Raw genomic sequence first — 21,794 nt, 5'->3', positions numbered from 1 at the left:
GTGATAATATCAATGGTATAAGTTCGGAATTGGTCGGCACCAAATTGTTTTCTTTCAAAAGAAAAAAAAAAGATGCAATTTTATTCTTATACTAGCTGTATATCGATTTGTCCTTCCATGCATGGACAGCGCACACTACTATTAATATTCAAGCCATAATGGTACTGTTAATTTGATGAAAAATACCGGTTTATAATGAGATTCTGAGAACCGACAACAAATTTGACACAACAACTTAAAAATGGCTTAAATTTCATGGTGGTTGACGGTTGGGTGGTGACTCATGATTGGTTGGGTGTAATGGTGGTAGAGAATTAAATACACGTGGGTGGTGACTTAAATTCCAAAATATCATACCAGTAACATTTTTCTTTTTAAACTCTGAAAAGCAAATAGCAATTCAAGTTCTGTACAAGTGTCGTAGATTTTGTAACTTAAATCTTGCGTCGTATTTGTCATACTAGCTAGTGAAGAAGTAATATTTCTAGGTTCTGATGGATTTATTAAAACCAAGTGCAGCGAATTCATCACCAATAACCCCAGTCGGGTTCTTAGAGAGAGCAGCAACAGTATATGGTGATTGTACATCAATCATCTACAACAAAACAATCTACACGTGGAAGCAAACCAACTGTAGATGTCTTCGACTTGCATCAGCTTTGAAATCAGTCATCGGTATTCAACGTGGAGATGTTATATCAGTTTTATCACCAAATCTACCTGCTATGTATGAACTTCATTTCTCTGTACCAATGAGTGGAGGCATATTAAACACCATCAATACTCGTCTTGATGCACGTACCATTTCGATACTGCTATGTCATAGTGAAACAAAACTAATTTTTGTTGATTTCCTTTCCCGCTCTATAATTCTTGAAGCATTTTCTCTTTTCCCGCCAGAAACTCAACCTCCTATGCTCATTTTTATCAATGATGATGGAGATGACAATAAAAACTCTTCATCTGATCTCGATTTTACTTATGAGAGTTTGTTAATGAGAGGTGATCTTGATTTTCAGTGGGTACGACCTCGTAGCGAGTGGGATCCGATGGTGTTGAACTATACTTCAGGTACAACATCGTCTCCTAAAGGTGTAGTCCATTCTCATCGTGGCCTTTTCATCGCGACCGTCGATTCTTTGGTTGATTGGTCAGTACCAAAACAACCTGTCTTTCTGTGGACCCTGCCAATGTTTCATGCGAACGGATGGTGCTTCCCTTGGGGAATGGCAGCAGTTGGTGCGACTAACATTTGTCTGCGAAAATTTGATGCTGCGTCCCTTTATGATTTGATTTGTCAGCATCGAGTGACCCATATGTGTGCGGCACCAGTTGTGCTAAATATGTTAGCAAATGAGCCTGGTATAGAACCACTAACAAACAGTATTCACATTTTAACAGCTGGGGCACCACCACCAGCGCCAGTGCTTCTTCGAACGGAATCATTGGGGTTTATGGTGAGCCATGGTTATGGATTAACTGAAACTGCAGCAATCGTCGTGTCATGTCCATGGAAACCTGAGTGGAACAAATTAACAGCAACGGAAAGGGCTAGGTTGAAAGCGAGACAAGGAGTGAGAACACTTGGAATGACTGAAATTGATGTGTTGGATCCGGAATCGGCTGCAAGTGTAAAACGAGACGGATTGTCCTTAGGTGAGATTGTTTTACGAGGTGGTTCGATTTTTCTGGGGTATCTTAAAGATGCGATAGGTACGAGTAAATGTTTGAAAGATGATGGATGGTTTTACACGGGGGATGTGGGTGTTATGCATCCTGACGGATACTTGGAAATTAAAGATAGATCAAAAGATGTGATTATAAGTGGTGGGGAGAATATAAGTAGCGTTGAAGTTGAGTCTGTATTGTATGCGCACCCAGCGGTTGATGAAGCCGCTGTGGTTGCTCGGCCAGATGAATATTGGGGTGAAACACCTTGTGCATTTGTGAGTTTGAAACCGGAGAAGAGCCCGCCGTCACAAAAAGACATTATAGAGTTTTGCAGGGCCAAACTGCCTCGCTATATGGTGCCTAAAACAGTTGTTTTTGAAGAGTCTCTTCCTAAAACCGCTACTGGTAAGATTCAGAAATTTGTGCTTCGTGAAAAAGCTAAAGTTATGGGTGCAGCTTAAGTGTTTTTGAGGAATTGACTCAGACGAGTTGATGTGAAATGCTTGTATTTATCAGATTATGTTATTATTTTTGGATTATTAACACTGTGTTCATCATGTCAATAATGATTTAATAAGTTTTCTTCTATTCCTCGTACCTTTCATAATAACACGTAGCCATGATCGATATTGTGTGCTGATTTTTTCTTGAATGCAGTATGCAGAGAACTGTTATAGATAGCGAATTTGAATCAAAAATCCATTGATGGGTAAAGATGGAAAGCCTGTTAATTTTGTCATGCCTATATGTCTCCCTACTATGGGCAGTTTCCGATGATATATCTCTGTCAAGTACATAAGAATGCTAAAGTTTTTGGGCGCTAAAACCACCTGAGGTGCCTACAATCTAATTTTGATTTTCACACTCCTTTGGTTGAATAAGTCCACACATCCCAACACTAATCACAATACCAAATCGGAAAATTAGGCGAGGTCCAAAAAAAATAATATTTTTATTGTTAGGTTCACAATTAATTTTAAGTACCGTGACATCCATAATTATTCCCGTGACACCCATAATCATATGAAATTATTAAAAATATTTGCATGACGGATTATGCATTCGTATGACGGGTTATGCATCAGGGGTATAATTGGCAACGCAACTTGGATATAACATATTAAAAAATCCGCGCCTTGGAATTACAAATTTTATGTCGTTGGAAATCTTTTTAAGAGAGCTACGCAACGAGTACAAACAAGAATATCAAATTTTTGTTTTTCACAAAAAAATCGGAGGTGATCATCATTTTAGGTAATATTTTCAAAAACTTGATACATAACTATTATGCAGCCACCAAAAAAGATGCATAACACATTCTGCAGACGCATAACGAATTATGCAACCGTTTTCTCCACTGCACAACAAATTATGCATTTGGATAACAAAGTTATCCATCTATAACAAGTTATGCAACCATTGTTTTGGTTGATTTTAGTGCGTACATAAAAACAATTATGCATAATGCAGTATGCATCCATATTTACGGATGCATATCAGGTTATGCACCTATTTTCTTGATGCATAAAAGATTGTGCAACAATTTTCTCGATGCATAATGCATTATGTAGTCATATTTTCGGATGCATAACAGGTTATGCATCCATTTTCACAACTGCATAACATGTTATGTAGATATTATTGTAGGTGCATGATAAGTTATACAACCTTATTTTTTGTTGGTTTCAATACTAAGAAAAAAGTAGCTGCATAACGTGTTGTGCAACCGTTTTCTGGACTGCTTAACAAGTGATGCAAAAAAAAAGCTGCAGAACGTGTTATGCAACCAATTTCGAGAATGCATAACAAGTTATGCAACAAATTTTGTAAATGCATAGCCTGTTATGCATCACTATTCACACCTCCATTTTCTTTTAAATGCACGTTACACGCACACCAAACCCATTTACGCTTCCATCTCTTCTGCCTTCTTTTAAATGTCAAAGGTAATACAAGTAGAGGTACAAAACCCATCATCCCACTAAATATTATATCATTCCTAGCCATTTTAACTAAAAAGAAAAAAGAAATTAATGGAATTTTTGGGGGTTGATAACTACTGAGTTGAAGAGACGAGAGAGTACTGATGATGATGATGAAAGCAAGGGAAGTTGTGGTGGGTAATGGGGGTAGAGTATTGTGGTGGGCATAATGCATGGTTTGTGGGGTTCAAGTTCCAATCTCTGAAATGCTCTCTAACGCGGGCCTCCACTGGTGATGCAGTGGTCTGATTCCTCCCACTCCAACTCTGCTACTATTTCCATTGTTATTGTTGTTACTTCCTCCATGCACAACCTCTTGTTCCTGCAAAAAACCCAAAAAGAAAGTAACCCTCTCATCATTATTTATGTAAGTACAAATCCAGCTAAAAGGAATCAAAAGTTTCTATAATGAATCAATGTTAAGGGTATCAGTTAAAAGGATCTGGTGCTCCAAAATTGGTTGGATTATCATGAGAACTGTAGCTTCCTTAAATCAGCAACATGAGATTTTCATTTTGTGTGTTATGTTACTTATGTATCATGCCTGGTTAGAAATTGTCATTTTAATTCCTTTTTGCTCAGTGATCAATCAATTATAGACTGAAGCAATCATGCACTACTGCACGCCAAACCCATTTCATTCTTAACTTCCCTGACTTCTATCGCGAATAACAGTCACACCTCCATTGGTTCCGGTCACTGTGTCAATGGCAGAAACACCTCTCGCTGCCATCATCTCCGTCACTCATCCGAGCACCATCAGAATCATTACCACTTCCACAGCTTTCTCCATTCTCTGAGATTGACAACAACCATCTAAACACCATCGAAATAACATCACCGATCATCACCATCTCCCTGAATCATCAACAACAGCAGCGAATCAGTTATGGCTCATCATCACGATAACCACAGCTTCAACTCCTCACTGTCACTGGCAGCTGCAACCATCAATCACGTTATCACTGTTTTGCTTAAACTACGGTCTATTATATACATACTCAATTAAATTCGATTGAAGATCGGTAGTGAAATTGACAATGAATTACGTTCTGATTTTTCAAAAACAACAAATCCTAATTACCTTCCTTACCCAGAAAACCCAATTATTAAACAGGATTTTGGGTGATTTAACGACACCTACAGATTTAAGAGTGAATTCATTTGCCGAAAGAGTTTTCAATTCAGTCAAACCCTAACTCAAACCTTCCCAAATCACCATTAAGACCTTCTCTGGGTTCATCAATTTCTCCAAATCGATCTCCCATCTCTTAATTCCTCTTTTTGCCTCTCGCTTTAGGAAGAAAGGAAAAACAAAATTTTAGAAAATCTGGGTGTGGGACAAATTTTCACAGAAAAACGGGTGGGAGGGTGAACTTTTCTAACAGTAGGTTTATGCCTTGAATATGTTTTGTATTCATCTTGGGCTTTTCCCATTTCTATCCCAACAGGAACTTTAAGTGTTATGTTTGAGGAATTTGTTGTTTGGTCCACTAAACCCGATCCGGGTTAATCTGTAGTCCAGTGGGAGAATATTTTTAACCCTTGGTCCAAAAACATGGAAATGACTAGCATACCCATCATCCAAAAACGTGTGAACCAAAAATACGATATCTTTTTCGTCTCTGTATTGTGAGTTCTCCTGTATTGTTTTTCTTCTCCCTTAACTTTCTTTCTCTCTAACCTAAAACATCATCTGCTATTAATATTTCCCCTATCGATTGATATCTAATTAAGGTACAAAGTAAGATTTTAGGGTTTCCGACGTGATTGATCGATCTCACCGTTTTTATGCTTTTATATTTCATTGTTTTTCAAATCTAGGTCGTTAGCCATTAATATTTTTCCTATAGATTCATATATGATTAAGGTACGCAATAATATTTAAGGGTTTTCCAGGTGATTGATTGATATCACTGTTTTTATGCTTTTATGTTTCAACTTTTGTCAAATCTAGGCTTTCAGTGATGCAATATTGGGGATTTTTGATAACTTAGTTAAAATTTGAATACTTGCTGCATGATTGTGTTTCGACAACAGTTTAACTAATTTTTTCAAATTAGTTAAACTTCCACTGGATTATTGTGTTTTGGCTCATAACTGTTTAATACTTGTTGTAGTTAATGAAGATTATTTGATGATGCAGTTGAAGTCTCTACCAGATTCAACTGGGAGTTGCTTCTTATCGGAAGAATTACAAGTAAATTGTTCAAAACAAATCCTTCTCTGATTCTTCAGTTTTAAGTCATTCATTTTACATTTCTATTTTTCTGTTCTGAAGACATGTCAATATGTACTGCATACAAATCCCTAATTTATGTTTGATTATGATTCTGCCATACATATCTATATGTATATGTAGGGAAAAAGTGATCTGTTAAGCAGTACATGTCAATATGTATTGTATACAAACCGCTAATTTATGCTCGAATATGATCATATGTACATATCATTACGTGTTGTACGAACCCATACTTTATGCTTGAATAGATCCTGCAATACCTATCGCTATGTACATAAGAAAAAAGTGATTCACTAACGCAATACAAATCAATATATACTGTATATAAAACCCTAGTTTGTTTGAATATGACCCTGCAGTACATATGCGTATGTAAGTAGGGAAAAAGTGGTTTGTTATGCACTACATGTCAATATGTAAACCCCTGGTTTGTACTTGAATGTGATTCTATAGCTGTGTTTTAGGTAAAAGGTGATTCGTTGATCCAGTACATATCATTATATACTGAACCCCTAGTTTATGCTTGAATATGTACATATGAATAATCCTTAGTTTATGTTTGGGTATGATCCTGCAGTATATTTCTGTATGTGTTTAGGGGAAAAGTGATATGGTTATGAAGTAAATGCCAATATGTATTGTATACAAATTGATCCTACCATACGAATCAAATTGAGTTTAAAGCCAAGTCAAACAAGGGATGGAGCCTGCTAACAGTAACTTGATTTTAAGTTTGGGAAACTACAATTCTCCTTATTCATTAAATCTAATATTTACAAACTTTTTTCTTAAGTACAATGTTGCGACATTTCTATGATAATCTTTTTGACACGGGTGATCCAGTATTTTCTAGTAAACCATTATTTTTTTGATATACCTTTATGTTCTTTTGAAGTGCAAGATGGGTTCTCTTCTCCGTCTTCCTCATTTTATGTCTTTGATATTTCAGGAAGTTCGAGGGCAGTTCGGAGGATTAATCTATACGGGGTGAGTTTCTTTATGCAAGGATGTAAGACAAAGATTTATCCCTTGTTTAGCAGCAAAATGTGGTGCAATACTTCCTTGGCACTCTGTTTTCTGTAAAGGAAAGTTCAGGCTCTTCACTTAGATGCCCATGTACTTAATGCACAAAGATGGAGCCATGATGTTCGTGGATGTTGTTGTAGGTAAACTATGGATACATGATGTTCATGGATGTTGTTGTAGGTTTATTTTGCGTATTCTTCTCAACGCAAAATGCCGAAAAAACTGCAACTTGTACTCAGAACTTTTTTATTACAAAAGGTTATGTAAAAAATACCAATTTTCTCCGGTACTTCTGCTACATACTAATCATATGCATTAACCTAATATAAAAATACTATGAAAAAAATATAAATCCTTATCTACTGGTAGTAGATATCTTCTTGTAGTGTAAAGCCTGGCACGCAAAAGAAAATTCTGCCAAAAATATAACTTAGCCGTCTTTAGTACGTATTGATATGTGACGGTGATAACCCAGTACATATCAATATGTATTGGGTATCAGACGCTTCAAATTGATGTGTGATGAGATAATCCTCCCGTCTTTCAGGCTTGATGCCTGCAAATTTTCCAACTTTTGTAGTTGATCTTTATAGCCACAGACTCTGTGAGTCTTCCACTGTTACAAATAGATCGTGTATTTCTCAGAAACATAACAGGAGTTCCACGGGCATCTGACGACGAAACGGCTTCCACAACCATTTCACATGTTATGGCCACAGGTCGCGAAATTCTTTGTTCTTACAAACACCACCATTCCTGCCACCCCCAATTGGATATATTCAAAACATTCAGATGCAGAGACAAAACAATATCTAACTAAATTAACCAGGTAACCTAAAGAATACTGCCTGCTTATTTGTTACTTTCCATTGGGTGATTATTTAATGGTGTCTGCAATCAATTTAAACCCCAGAAAAATTTAAAATCAAAACAGAAAACCGCAATATGTATACACATGTGCTAAATATACTGTAATGTACTGAATAAAACTTAGTAGATATCAATATGTAATGAGGGAGAAGTAGTAGATATCAATATGTAGTGACTGAAAACCTAGTCGATACCTATATATACTGAGTGAAAACCTAGTAGATATCAATATGTACTGAATGAAAATCTAGTAGATGTCTATATGTACTCAATGAAACCTAGTATATTTTTATTGTCATGTGTAGAATTAATCACAGTTTCTGCAAAGAATGATAAGAATATCATTCCTTATTCCTCCGAGCTTTGAGGGATGGAAATTTAAAGTGTTATCTTACCGGATACTGGTCAGACCAAGTAACTTAATACCCTTGCGACAAACTTGTAATACTCTTTGGTTACCCAAGTACTCAATGACATTGAACCTATGACAGTAAGTAAGACCATACAGAACTGGAATCTTCGCGAGGAATGCTCTACAGTAAGAATCACGGAAACATATCCAATCTCTGAAAATAAAAAAAAAACATGAAACATTAGCAGCTATAGTATTAAGTAAGTACACTATTTCTGGTAGATATTGATATGTACTGAGCAAAGCTAGTTGATATTACTCGGTACATATTTATGGGACATACAAATTAACTAAGTTGAGGGCACATAATGTTGCTGAAAGATTACCCGAAATACCAAAGGTTGGTTTCCTGCTGAGTTGAGGGCACTAAATAGATCTTCTTCCTATCATATGTCAACTTCCCCAAGTTGTACCTCTTGCTGGCCCTCGGGTTTTCTTTGAAGTAGTACATATTGTTATGTAGAAAGTAAGAACCCAATACATATTGTTATATAAAGAGAAAGAACCCAGTACATACTGATATGTACAAAGTCAAAACACAATACATACTGATATGTACTGGGTGAAAGCCTATTATATATAATTGATATGTACCGCGTGAAAACTTTGTAGATATCACATTTGAAAACTACATACAGTTGAAGTACACCATAAATCAAAGACATTTTATAATTGAAGTACACCATAAATCAAAGACATTTTAGAGTTGGACTTCAGGAATTTAAGTAGTAGCTAGCATTAGGGGGTAGGAAATTACATGCAATGGATTTTTTTTCCAACAGTCACAGGTAGTATGCCCACCTCTCGTTATTGAATAGTTTCACCGACACAAACAACCACTTTCAATTTTCTAGAGTGTGTATATGTAACTTTCTCTCCGACGAACGGCACAACCATATTTCAAAAACAACAAAAGAACAACCTGCAAAAACAACAAAAGAACCAAATTATAATTGCTTTTCATCACAAAAAAAACACATATGTGGCAACCACTACAGATGCAGAACATACATATTAATTTCAGTACATCATACTGTTGAATAATATACACCATCATATCAAACCTACGTAAAAAAAAGGCCTAATTTCATTTTCACATTTTGAACCTTTGATGTGTAAATTAAAGCATCTAAGCAAAATCAAAATTTGAGTATAAACCATCGTTTGATGAGATATTAGGAATCAAACTACTTACGGGCAAAGAAAGTATCATATTCTTAGCATCTTGAATCCAAAATCTCCATACGTGCGGCCAATTCAAACGGTGCTAAAACACAAAATCATTTGATTTCCGTCTTTTCACTAACCCATTCAATTCCTCCTCCCAAAAATCCCCAAATCTGAAAATAAAATATAATCGAACACCAGATATTGATCAAATTTTACATTAAAACGATGAGAAAGTTAAACTGATCACAAATCTCCACTCTAATTTCGAATAAAATAAATGAGTCGAAAATTATAAACCCTAAAATGAAATTTCCAGAACTGTTTTTCATTGAAACAAGGATACACCTAGATGTTTCATACCAATATTAGAGAGATAAGAGGAAGGATTAGCTTTTTCAATGATGATGGTGATGCCGATGAGATTTCCATGTTTCTCCTGAGGCAATTTCTTCTGATCTCATACCCAGAGACCCTCTTCAATATTGAGAGACGATAAACATAATCGATCTGCTATTATCCCAAGGAGGGGTAGTTCTGCCTTTTAGAAAATGCGGTTTATATTATTCGCACGTGTAATGGATCAGGGATTAATATTTTTAGTCCAAATCATGAATTTGGACTAGCGGTTAAATCAGTTTTATGGGTGGACTAGTCATTAAACGGATACTCAAGTTTAGGATTAACCAGTAATTCCTAGGTTATGTTTTGATCGCACCACTTTTAGGGCACAGGAGATAAAAAGGAAATTTTTCCATGTAATAGAGAGAATGGGGATCAAAGGAGGCTAGAGTTCATGAGAGGGGTTTTGGGACGAAACCTTGTAATCTTGTTTGATACATAGTGGAATCATTTGGTTGTCTTCGCAAGTGGATGTAGATCATCTTAATAGAATCACAATAAATCCTTGTGTTTTATGTGTGTGCTTGATTTCATTTCCATTTTCATATCTTGGAAATAAGTAGTTTGATATTGAGAAGTTTGATTGAAGGAATGATTTCAATCTATGGAGGCTAAAGATGAGGGTTGTTTTGGTGCAACAAGGTTTGGTGAAAACTTTGAAATAGAAAACGACTCTCATAACAACGTTGAAAGGGGGAGAAAGAAGAACTCATGGAGCAAGCACATGGACTAATTTTTGTTGTGTTTGAGTAATGAGGTCTTGAGAGAAGTTGAGAAAAAGCGGGGGTCTAACAACACCACCCAATATTTCACTTAGCAATCTATATGGACAAACTCAAATATACTTTTAAGAGAATCAAAAAGACTCAATCAATTAAAAGTATATCATGAGTTTATATCTCTCTCTTGATTTGATTTACTCAAGCAGGAACTGCGAGTTCTAAACAAATACAAGGAATAACATGGATGGTACCAAAGACCAATATCCAAGGATCAATCAACAACCAAAGGTCGGATTTCCAATTGATTGATTCAAATGAACAACCTGTATTATTTCAATTATAAAGATAAAACAATATAATACGGAAACTGAAATAACACAGACACCAGAAAATTTTTTAACGAGGAAACCGCAAATGCAGAAAAACCTCGGCACTTAGTCCATATTAAACACACATTGTATTAAGCCGCTACAGACACTAGCCTACTCCAAGCTAACTTAGGACCGGACTGTAGTTGAACCCCAATCAATCTCCCACTGATCCAAGGTACAGTTATGATCCTACGCATCTGATCCCAGCAGGATACTGCGCACTTGATTCCCTTAGATGATCTCAATCATAACTAAGAGTTGATACGATCCAAAATCGCAGGCTTTGACAATAAATAAATCTGTCTCACACAGACAAGTCTATCAAAGGATCAATCTGTCTCCCACAGATAAACCCTAAAGGTTTTGTTCCGTTTTTTGATAATAATCAAGGTGAACAGGAAGCAATTTATAATCCGGTCTTATATTCCCGAAGAACAACCTAGAGTTATCAATCACCTCACAACAATCTTAATCGTATGGTAGCGAAACAAGATGTTGCGTAATCACAAACAATGAGACGAAGATGTTTGTGATTACTTTTTATATCTTGCCTATCGGAGATATCAATTTCAAGACAACCAATCTGATTGTACTTATACGATAGAAAATGGAAGATCAGATCACACAACTACGATAAAAGTAATGTCGGTCTGGCTTCACAATCCCAATGAATTCTTTAAGTCGTTAACCTGTTTTTAGAAGAGAAAACCAAAGGTTAAAGGAGAATCGACTCTAGTATGCAAACCAGTATCACACTTAAGGTGTGGGGATTAGTTTTGCACAATACTAGATGTCTCCTTTATATAGTCTTTCAAATCAGGGTTTGCAATCAATGTTAGCTTAGTAACAAAGCATTCAATATTCACGGTTAGATGAAAACCTGATTTAGATTCAAGATAATATTTCTCAACCGTTAGATCGAAAACTTAGCTTGTTACACACACTTGACAATGCACGCTTCTAGGTTTGTTAACCGTACCCAAACGTATGCACTTGTTGGTTCAATAATAGTTAACCAAATGGTTAGCCATATGAGCATTTCATATCAACCCTAACTCAAACCTTCCCAAATCACCATTAAGACCTTCTCTGGGTTCATCAATTTCTCCAAATCGATCTCCCATCTCTTAATTCCTCTTTTTGCCTCTCGCTTTAGGAAGAAAGGAAAAACAAAATTTTAGAAAATCTGGGTGTGGGACAAATTTTCACAGAAAAACGGGTGGGAGGGTGAACTTTTCTAACAGTAGGTTTATGCCTTGAATATGTTTTGTATTCATCTTGGGCTTTTCCCATTTCTATCCCAACAGGAACTTTAAGTGTTATGTTTGAGGAATTTGTTGTTTGGTCCACTAAACCCGATCCGGGTTAATCTGTAGTCCAGTGGGAGAATATTTTTAACCCTTGGTCCAAAAACATGGAAATGACTAGCATACCCATCATCCAAAAACGTGTGAACCAAAAATACGATATCTTTTTCGTCTCTGTATTGTGAGTTCTCCTGTATTGTTTTCTTCTCCCTTAACTTTCTTTCTCTCTAACCTAAAACATCATCTGCTATTAATATTTCCCTATCGATTATATCTGATTAAGGTACAAAGTAAGATTTTAGGGTTTCCGACGTGATTGATCGATCTCACCGTTTTTATGCTTTTATATTTCATTGTTTTTCAAATCTAGGTCGTTAGCCATTAATATTTTTCCTATCGATTCATATATGATTAAGGTACGCAATAATATTTAAGGGTTTTCCAGGTGATTGATCGATATCACTGTTTTTATGCTTTTATGTTTCAACTTTTGTCAAATCTAGGGTTTCAGTGATGCAATATTGGGGATTTTTGATAACTTAGTTAAAATTTGAATACTTGCTGCATGATTGTGTTTCGACAACAGTTTAACTAATTTTTTCAAATTAGTTAAACTTCCACTGGATTATTGTGTTTTGGCTCATAACTGTTTAATACTTGTTGTAGTTAATGAAGATTATTTGATGATGCAGTTGAAGTCTCTACCAGATTCAACTGGGAGTTGCTTCTTATCGGAAGAATTACAAGTAAATTGTTCAAAACAAATCCTTCTCTGATTCTTCAGTTTTAAGTCATTCATTTTACATTTCTATTTTTCTGTTCTGAGGACATGTCAATATGTACTGCATACAAATCCCTAATTTATGTTTGATTATGATTCTGCCATACATATCTATATGTATATGTAGGGAAAAAGTGATCTGTTAAGCAGTACATGTCAATATGTATTGTATACAAACCGCTAATTTATGCTCGAATATGATCATATGTACATATCATTACGTGTTGTACGAACCCATACTTTATGCTTGAATAGATCCTGCAATACCTATCGCTATGTACATAAGAAAAAAGTGATTCACTAACGCAATACAAATCAATATATACTGTATATAAAACCCTAGTTTGTTTGAATATGACCCTGCAGTACATATGCGTATGTAAGTAGGGAAAAAGTGGTTTGTTATGCACTACATGTCAATATGTAAACCCCTGGTTTGTACTTGAATGTGATTCTATAGCTGTGTTTTAGGTAAAAGGTGATTCGTTGATCCAGTACATATCATTATATATGAACCCCTAGTTTATGCTTGAATATGTACATATGAATAATCCTTAGTTTATGTTTGGGTATGATCCTGCAGTATATTTCTGTATGTGTTTAGGGAAAAGTGATATGGTTATGAAGTAAATGTCAATATGTATTGTATACAAATTGATCCTACCATACGAATCAAATTGAGTTTAAAGCCAAGTCAAACAAGGGATGGAGCCTGCTAACAGTAACTTGCTTTTAAGTTTGGGAAACTACAATTCTCCTTATTCATTAAATCTAATATTTACAAACTTTTTTCTTAAGTACAATGTTGCGACATTTCTATGATAAGCTTTTTGACACGGGTGATCCAGTATTTTCTAGTAAACCATTATTTTTTTGATATACCTTTATGTTCTTTTGAAGTGCAAGATGGGTTCTCTTCTCCGTCTTCCTCATTTTCTGTCTTTGATATTTCAGGAAGTTCGAGGGCAGTTCGGAGGATTAATCTATACGGGGTGAGTTGCTTTATGCGAGGATGTAAGACAAAGCTTTATCCCTTGTTTAGCAGCAAAATGTGGTGCAATACTTCCTTGGCACTCTGTTTTCTGGAAAGGCAAGTTCAGGCTCTTAACTTAGATGCCCATGTACTTAATGCACAAAGATGGAGCCATGATGTTCGTGGATGTTGTTGTAGGTAAACTATGGATACATGATGTTCATGGATGTTGTTGTAGGTTTATTTTGCGTATTCTTCTCAACGCAAAATGCCGAAAAAACTGCAACTTGTACTCAGAACTTTTTTATTACAAAAGGTTATGTAAAAAATACCAATTTTCTCCGGTACTTCTGCTACATACTAATCATATGCATTAACCTAATATAAAAATACTATGAAAAAATATAAATCCTTATCTACTGGTAGTAGATATCTTCTTGTAGTGTAAAGCCTGGCACGCAAAAGAAAATTCTGCCAAAAATATAACTTAGCCGTCTTTAGTACGTATTGATATGTGACGGTGATAACCCAGTACATATCGATATGTATTGGGTATCAGACGCTTCAAATTGATGTGTGATGAGATAATCCTCCCGTCTTTCAGGCTTGATGCCTGCAAATTTTCCAACTTTTGTAGTTGATCTTTATAGCCACAGACTCTGTGAGTCTTCCACTGTTACAAATAGATCGTGTATTTCTCAGAAACATAACAGGAGTTCCACGGGCATCTGACGACGAAACGGCTTCCACAACCATTTCACATGTTATGGCCACAGGTCGCGAAATTCTTTGTTCTTACAAACACCACCATTCCTGCCACCCCCAATTGGATATATTCAAAACATTCAGATGCAGAGACAAAACAATATCTAACTAAATTAACCAGGTAACCTAAAGAATACTGCCTGCTTATTTGTTACTTTCCATTGGGTGATTATTTAATGGTGTCTGCAATCAATTTAAACCCCAGAAAAATTTAAAATCAAAACAGAAAACCGCAATATGTATACACATGTGCTAAATATACTGTAATGTACTGAATAAAACTTAGTAGATATCAATATGTAATGAGGGAGAAGTAGTAGATATCAATATGTAGTGACTGAAAACCTAGTCGATACCTATATATCTGAGTGAAAACCTAGTAGATATCAATATGTACTGAATGAAAATCTAGTAGATGTCTATATGTACTCAATGAAACCTAGTATATTTTTATTGTCATGTGTAGAATTAATCACAGTTTCTGCAAAGAATGAAGAATATCATTCCTTATTCCTCCGAGCTTTGAGGGATGGAAATTTAAAGTGTTATCTTACCGGATACTGGTCAGACCAAGTAACTTAATACCCTTGCGACAAACTTGTAATACTCTTTGGTTACCCAAGTACTCAATGACATTGAACCTATGACAGTAAGTAAGACCATACAGAACTGGAATCTTCGCGAGGAATGCTCTACAGTAAGAATCACGGAAACATATCCAATCTCTGAAAATATAAAAAAAAACATGAAACATTAGCAGCTATAGTATTAAGTAAGTACACTATTTCTGGTAGATATTGATATGTACTGAGCAAAGCTAGTTGATATTACTCGGTACATATTTATGGACATACAAATTAACTAAGTTGAGGGCACAGTAATGTTGCTGAAAGATTACCCGAAATACCAAAGGTTGGTTTCCTGCTGAGTTGAGGGCACTAAATAGATCTTCTTCCTATCATATGTCAACTTCCCCAAGTTGTACCTCTTGCTGGCCCTCGGGTTTTCTTTGAAGTAGTACATATTGTTATGTAGAAAGTAAGAACCCAATACATATTGTTATATAAAGAGAAAGAACCCAGTACATACTGATATGTACAAAGTCAAAACACAATACATGCTGATATGTACTGGGTGAAAGCCTATTATATATATAATTGATATGTACCGCGTGAAAACTTTGTAGATATCACATTTGAAAACTACATACAGTTGAAGTACGCCATAAATCAAAGACATTTTATAATTGAAGTACACCATAAATCAAAGACATTTTAGAGTTGGACTTCAGGAATTTAAGTAGTAGCTAGCATTAGGGGGTAGGAAATTACATGCAATGGATTCTTTTTTCCTCAGTCACAGGTAGTATGCCCACCTCTCGTTATTGAATAGTTTCACCGACACAAACAACCACTTTCAATTTTCTAGAGTGTGTATATGTAACTTTCTCTCCGACGAATGGCACAACCATATTTCAAAAACAACAAAAGAACAACCTGCAAAAACAACAAAAGAACCAAATTATAATTACTTTTCATCACAAAAACAAACACATATGTGGCAACCACTACAGATGCAGAACATACATATTAATTTCAGTACATCATATTGTTGAATAATATACACCATCATATCAAACCTACGTAAAAAAAAAGGCCTAATTTCATTTTCACATTTTGAACCTTTGATGTGTAAATTAAAGCATCTAAGAAAAATCAAAATTTGAGTATAAACCATCGTTTGATGAGATATTAGGAATCAAACTACTCACGGGAAAAGAAAGTATCATATTCTTAGCATCTTGAATCCAAAATCTCCATACGTGCGGCCAATTCAAACGGTGCTAAAACACAAAATCATTTGATTTCCGTCTTTTCACTAACCCATTCAATTCCTCCTCCCAAAAATCCCCAAATCTGAAAATAAAATATAATCGAACACCAGATATTGATCAAATTTTACATTAAAACGATGAGAAAGTTAAACTGATCACAAATCTCCACTCTAATTTCGAATAAAATAAATGAGTCGAAAATTATAAACCCTAAAATGAAATTTCCAGAACTGTTTTTCATTGAAACAAGGATACACCTAGATGTTTCATACCAATATTAGAGAGATAAGAGGAAGGATTAGCTTTTTCAATGATGATGGTGATGCCGATGAGATTTCCATGTTTCTCCTGAGGCAATTTCTTCTGATCTCATACCCAGAGACCCTCTTCAATATTGAGAGACGATAAACATAATCCGATCTGCTATTATCCCAAGGAGGGGTAGTTCTGCCTTTTAGAAAATGCGGTTTATATTATTCGCACGTGTAATGGATCAGGGATTAATATTTTTAGTCCAATATCATGAATTTGGACTAGCGGTTAAATCAGTTTTATGGGTGGACTAGTCATTAAACGGATACTCAAGTTTAGGATTAACCAGTAATTCCTAGGTTATGTTTTGATCGCACCACTTTTAGGGCACAGGAGATAAAAAGGAAATTTTTCCATGTAATAGAGAGAATGGGGATCAAAGGAGGCTAGAGTTCATGAGAGGGGTTTTGGGACGAAACCTTGTAATCTTGTTTGATACATAGTGGAATCATTTGGTTGTCTTCGCAAGTGGATGTAGATCATCTTAATAGAATCACAATAAATCCTTGTGTTTTATGTGTGTGCTTGATTTCATTTCCATTTTCATATCTTGGAAATAAATAGTTTGATATTGAGAAGTTTGATTGAAGGAATGATTTCAATCTATGGAGGCTAAAGATGAGGGTTGTTTTGGTGCAACAAGGTTTGGTGAAAACTTTGAAAGAGAAAACGACTCTCATAACAACGTTGAAAGGGGGAGAAAGAAGAACTCATGGAGAAAGCACATGGACTAATTTTTGTTGTGTTTGAGTAATGAGGTCTTGAGAGAAGTTGAGAAAAAGCGGGGGTCTAACAACACCACCCAATATTTCACTTAGCAATCTATATGGACAAACTCAAATATACTTTTAAGAGAATCAAAAAGACTCAATCAATTAAAAGTATATCACGAGTTTATATCTCTCTCTTGATTTGATTTACTCAAGCAGGAACTGCGAGTTCTAAACAAATACAAGGAATAACATGGATGGTACCAAAGACCAATATCCAAGGATCAATCAACAACCAAAGGTCGGATTTCCAATTGATTGATTCAAATGAACAACCTGTATTATTTCAATTATAAAGATAAAACAATATAATACGGAAACTGAAATAACACAGACACCAGAAAAATTTTTAACGAGGAAACCGCAAATGCAGAAAAATCTCGGCACTTAGTCCATATTAAACACACATTGTATTAAGCCGCTACAGACACTAGCCTACTCCAAGATAACTTAGGACCGGACTGTAGTTGAACCCCAATCAATCTCCCACTGATCCAAGGTACAGTTATGATCCTACGCATCTGATCCCAGCAGGATACTGCGCACTTGATTCCCTTAGATGATCTCAATCATAACTAAGAGTTGATACGATCCAAAATCGCAGGCTTTGACAATAAATAAATCTGTCTCACACAGACAAGTCTATCAAAGGATCAATCTGTCTCCCACAGATAAACCCTAAAGGTTTTGTTCCGTTTTTTGATAATAATCAAGGTGAACAGGAAGCAATTGATAATCCGGTCTTATATTCCCGAAGAACAACCTAGAGTTATCAATCACCTCACAACAATCTTAATCGTATGGTAGCGAAACAAGATGTTTCGTAATCACAAACAATGAGACGAAGATGTTTGTGATTACTTTTTATATCTTGCCTATCGGAGATATCAATTTCAAGACAATCAATCTGATTGTACTTATACGATAGAAAATGGAAGATCAGATCACACAACTACGATAAAAGTAATGTCGGTCTGGCTTCACAATCCCAATGAATTCTTTAAGTCGTTAACCTGTTTTTAGAAGAGAAAACCAAAGGTTAAAGGAGAATCGACTCTAGTATGCAAACCAGTATCACACTTAAGGTGTGGGGATTAGTTTTGCACAATACTAGATGTCTCCTTTATATAGTCTTTCAAATCAGGGTTTGCAATCAATGTTAGCTTAGTAACAAAGCATTCAATATTCACGGTTAGATGAAAACCTGATTTAGATTCAAGATAATATTTCTCAACAGTTAGATCGAAAACTTAGCTTGTTACACACACTTGACAATGCACGCTTCTAGGTTTGTTAACCGTACCCAAACGTATGCACTTGTTGGTTCAATAATAGTTAACCAAATGGTTAGCCATATGAGCATTTCATATCAACCATGTTCTTCTTTACCATAACTAGTTCAAATGAATTCAAATAAACTAGTTAAAGAGTTGTTCAATTGCAAAGAAATCTTATGTACTACATAAGACACAATTGAAGCAAAGATGATTTGATTCACTTGAATCAGTTCGTGAACTTTTATAGCCACGGTTTGCAAACTGCATTCCTTAGTATTTTTAAGTTAATTCAGAAATCATCTTCAGATATATAACCTTCTCAAGTTCGCGGACTAGGTTCGCGGACTTAAGTTACCTGGAAGAGTTTATAAACTCTAGCAGAAATTCTCGGGTATGAGAACTTCACCGGTTCGCGGACTTGGTTCGCGTACGGAGTTCGCGTACTTAGCTTCACGCAAGTAGTTTGTCAATTCCAGCAGAAATTCTCGGGGTTGAGAACTTCGGCAGTTCGCGGACTTGACTCACGCCATTCTTCTGGTTCTCTTGATCGACAAAGTGCGCAAACTTTGGTTCAAGGAATAAGACTTATAAATAAATGTGTTTCCACAACAATGCTTATGTCCACTATTGGTTATGTAATCTAAACTCTCATTTCAATCATTGAAACATTCTTAGAGGACGCTAGGTATTCGTTACACCATTTCTCGTCAAAGCAATTTTCAAGATGATTGAAACATTTCATGACTTTCGTCACATGGTAAAGATAAACTTGATCGAAGCGAAAGGCTTACCAACACATATTTTGAGCTATAGATAGGCGGGGTATATTCGGCTCGAAATACCAAATGTGTATAATCTAAGTCTATATATATATAGCATACGACTTCTTGTCTCAAAGAGTAGGAGATAAAGTAGATAGACTTTTGAGTGATAGATAAGTTCAAGTCTTCACATACCTTTTTTTCGAGAAGTTCCACCGGTTCCTTGAGTAGTTCTTCTACTTAAATGATGAATCGCCATGAAGTCCTTGAGCTCAACTACACTTTCTATCCTAGTCCGAGACTTAGCTATAATAGACTAGAAATCAAGACTTATAGTTTTGATCACTAACATTGACAAACATGCTTGAGATAGCAACGCATGCGAGTTCGACCGAGCAATGCTCTAATAATCTCCCCCTTTGTCAATTTTAGTGACAAAACTATCAATACATATGGAATACAAAAAAAGATAAAGAAACTTTAGCATCTCCTATTCCACATGTCTAATCTTCAACATTCCTCGAAATCTTCGTCACTTCCAAGTACTCCAATGATCCCAAAGGTTGTAAGTTTAGCATCACCGTTGTTGCAGATCCGTAGCTATAACAATGAGAAAGCATCGGTCTCGGTCATTGTTATACAGTGTCATAGTATTATTACACAGCGTCAAAGTTCAATTGTATCACAACTTCAACAATAATACTATGGTGATATGTATCACTCCCCTTTAGTCAATACTCCATCTCACATGGAAACCACTCCCCCTTACATAATGATCCGAAAACCATATGTATTTGTATTGTGAACTACATATTAATTCTCCCCCTTTTTGTCAATAAAATTGGCAAAGGTACAAGAACGGGATCATAATGAAATTTTTGAGAGACATTTCATGACAAAAGAAAAAAAAATACATACCAACTAAATTGGCAAAGGTACAAGAACGGGATCATAAAGCCGAAGCTAAATGCATTCATCAAGGAGTTTAAAGATACAAGATAACCCCTCTAAAATTCCACAGCCGCACTCCCCTCAAGATATTACCATTAAGCACAAGTTCAAAAGAACTCTCCCCATTTGATGTCATTTCCGAAAGAACAACAAGAGCGACCTTAATTTCAAAAGAAAAGAAGGATTTTATTGGACATCAAAAACCATGAGATTGATTTTCTATATCCAAAAACTCAATCAGATTAATCACAAGTAAACCCATGATTAATTCATTCGGAATACACAATCAAATTAAACACAAGAAGTGATCAATTCAATTGATTTTGCTCAACATAAGAGAACTAATGGAGACATGAAAATACTCAACTAGACTAATTACAAGAGAACCTATAATTAATCTAATTGGAATAAACAACCAAACTAATCACAAAAGTAATCAATTTGTTTTGCTCGACATAAGAAAGCTTACGGAGCAATAACTAAATAACCAAACAAGATGATTAATTTAGTTCAATATGCTCGACATAACATATCTCACGGAACACCAACTAAGCTAATAAAACAACTTTGTTGTATAATTCTCAACATAAGATACATTACGGATCCTCACAATAATACATAAAAATATGGGTCAGGGATGATCAATACTACAGAATACACAAGGATTCATTCTATCTTCAGTCACTATTTGCATAATGACAATTAATAGACATAATCCTTGAAAATAAAAGATTTTAACCTATCTTCCATCAAATGTTTGACAATATAGGTTTAAATTTTGTATTTGTCAAAATTACATTCATTCTTTTACCAGTACGTGAATACCGATCACAAACGACTTTACTTTTGACAGAATATTGGACCTTCAAGTTCACGGAATCAAACATACATAACCCATAACAAATTGCAATATATCAAATCATAAAGATTAATACTGCAAAAACATCATCCTCCAAATATTTTTATAATTTAATACCAAATAAACCTAAAAAAGAAGATAAAAAATAATAGCTATGTGTAGTCACAATCATTTATTCCAAGCACTAGTTATTCTTCCAACTAAACCAAAAAGAAGAAATATTAGGCAATAATAAATAAAGCTCAGTTTTAAAAAAACAAAGAAACTAAGACTTGTCAGCAACTAGAGATCGAACATGGACGAGTTCATCAGTTTCCTTCTTTAGTTCATCTTTCAGAA

At 35.3% G+C, this 21,794-nt stretch overlaps 1 protein-coding gene across 1 annotated transcript; it reads left to right on the top strand.

The window, feature by feature from the left end:
• The first annotated feature begins 428 nt into the window (after positions 1-428).
• Positions 429-2,164, top strand: LOC113285495 (probable acyl-activating enzyme 5, peroxisomal). Its single transcript, XM_026534370.1, has one exon. It carries the CDS (start codon positions 495-497, stop codon positions 2,130-2,132), a length of 1,638 nt encoding a protein of 545 aa, XP_026390155.1. The 5' UTR covers positions 429-494; the 3' UTR covers positions 2,133-2,164.
• The last annotated feature ends 19,630 nt before the right edge of the window (positions 2,165-21,794 follow it).

The sequence above is a fragment of the Papaver somniferum genome, chromosome 6, assembly GCF_003573695.1.
Source record: "Papaver somniferum cultivar HN1 chromosome 6, ASM357369v1, whole genome shotgun sequence".
Lineage (NCBI taxonomy): Eukaryota > Viridiplantae > Streptophyta > Magnoliopsida > Ranunculales > Papaveraceae > Papaver > Papaver somniferum.
The sequence above is the reverse complement of the archived record's forward strand: the minus strand, read 5'-3'. Positions and strand labels throughout refer to the sequence as shown.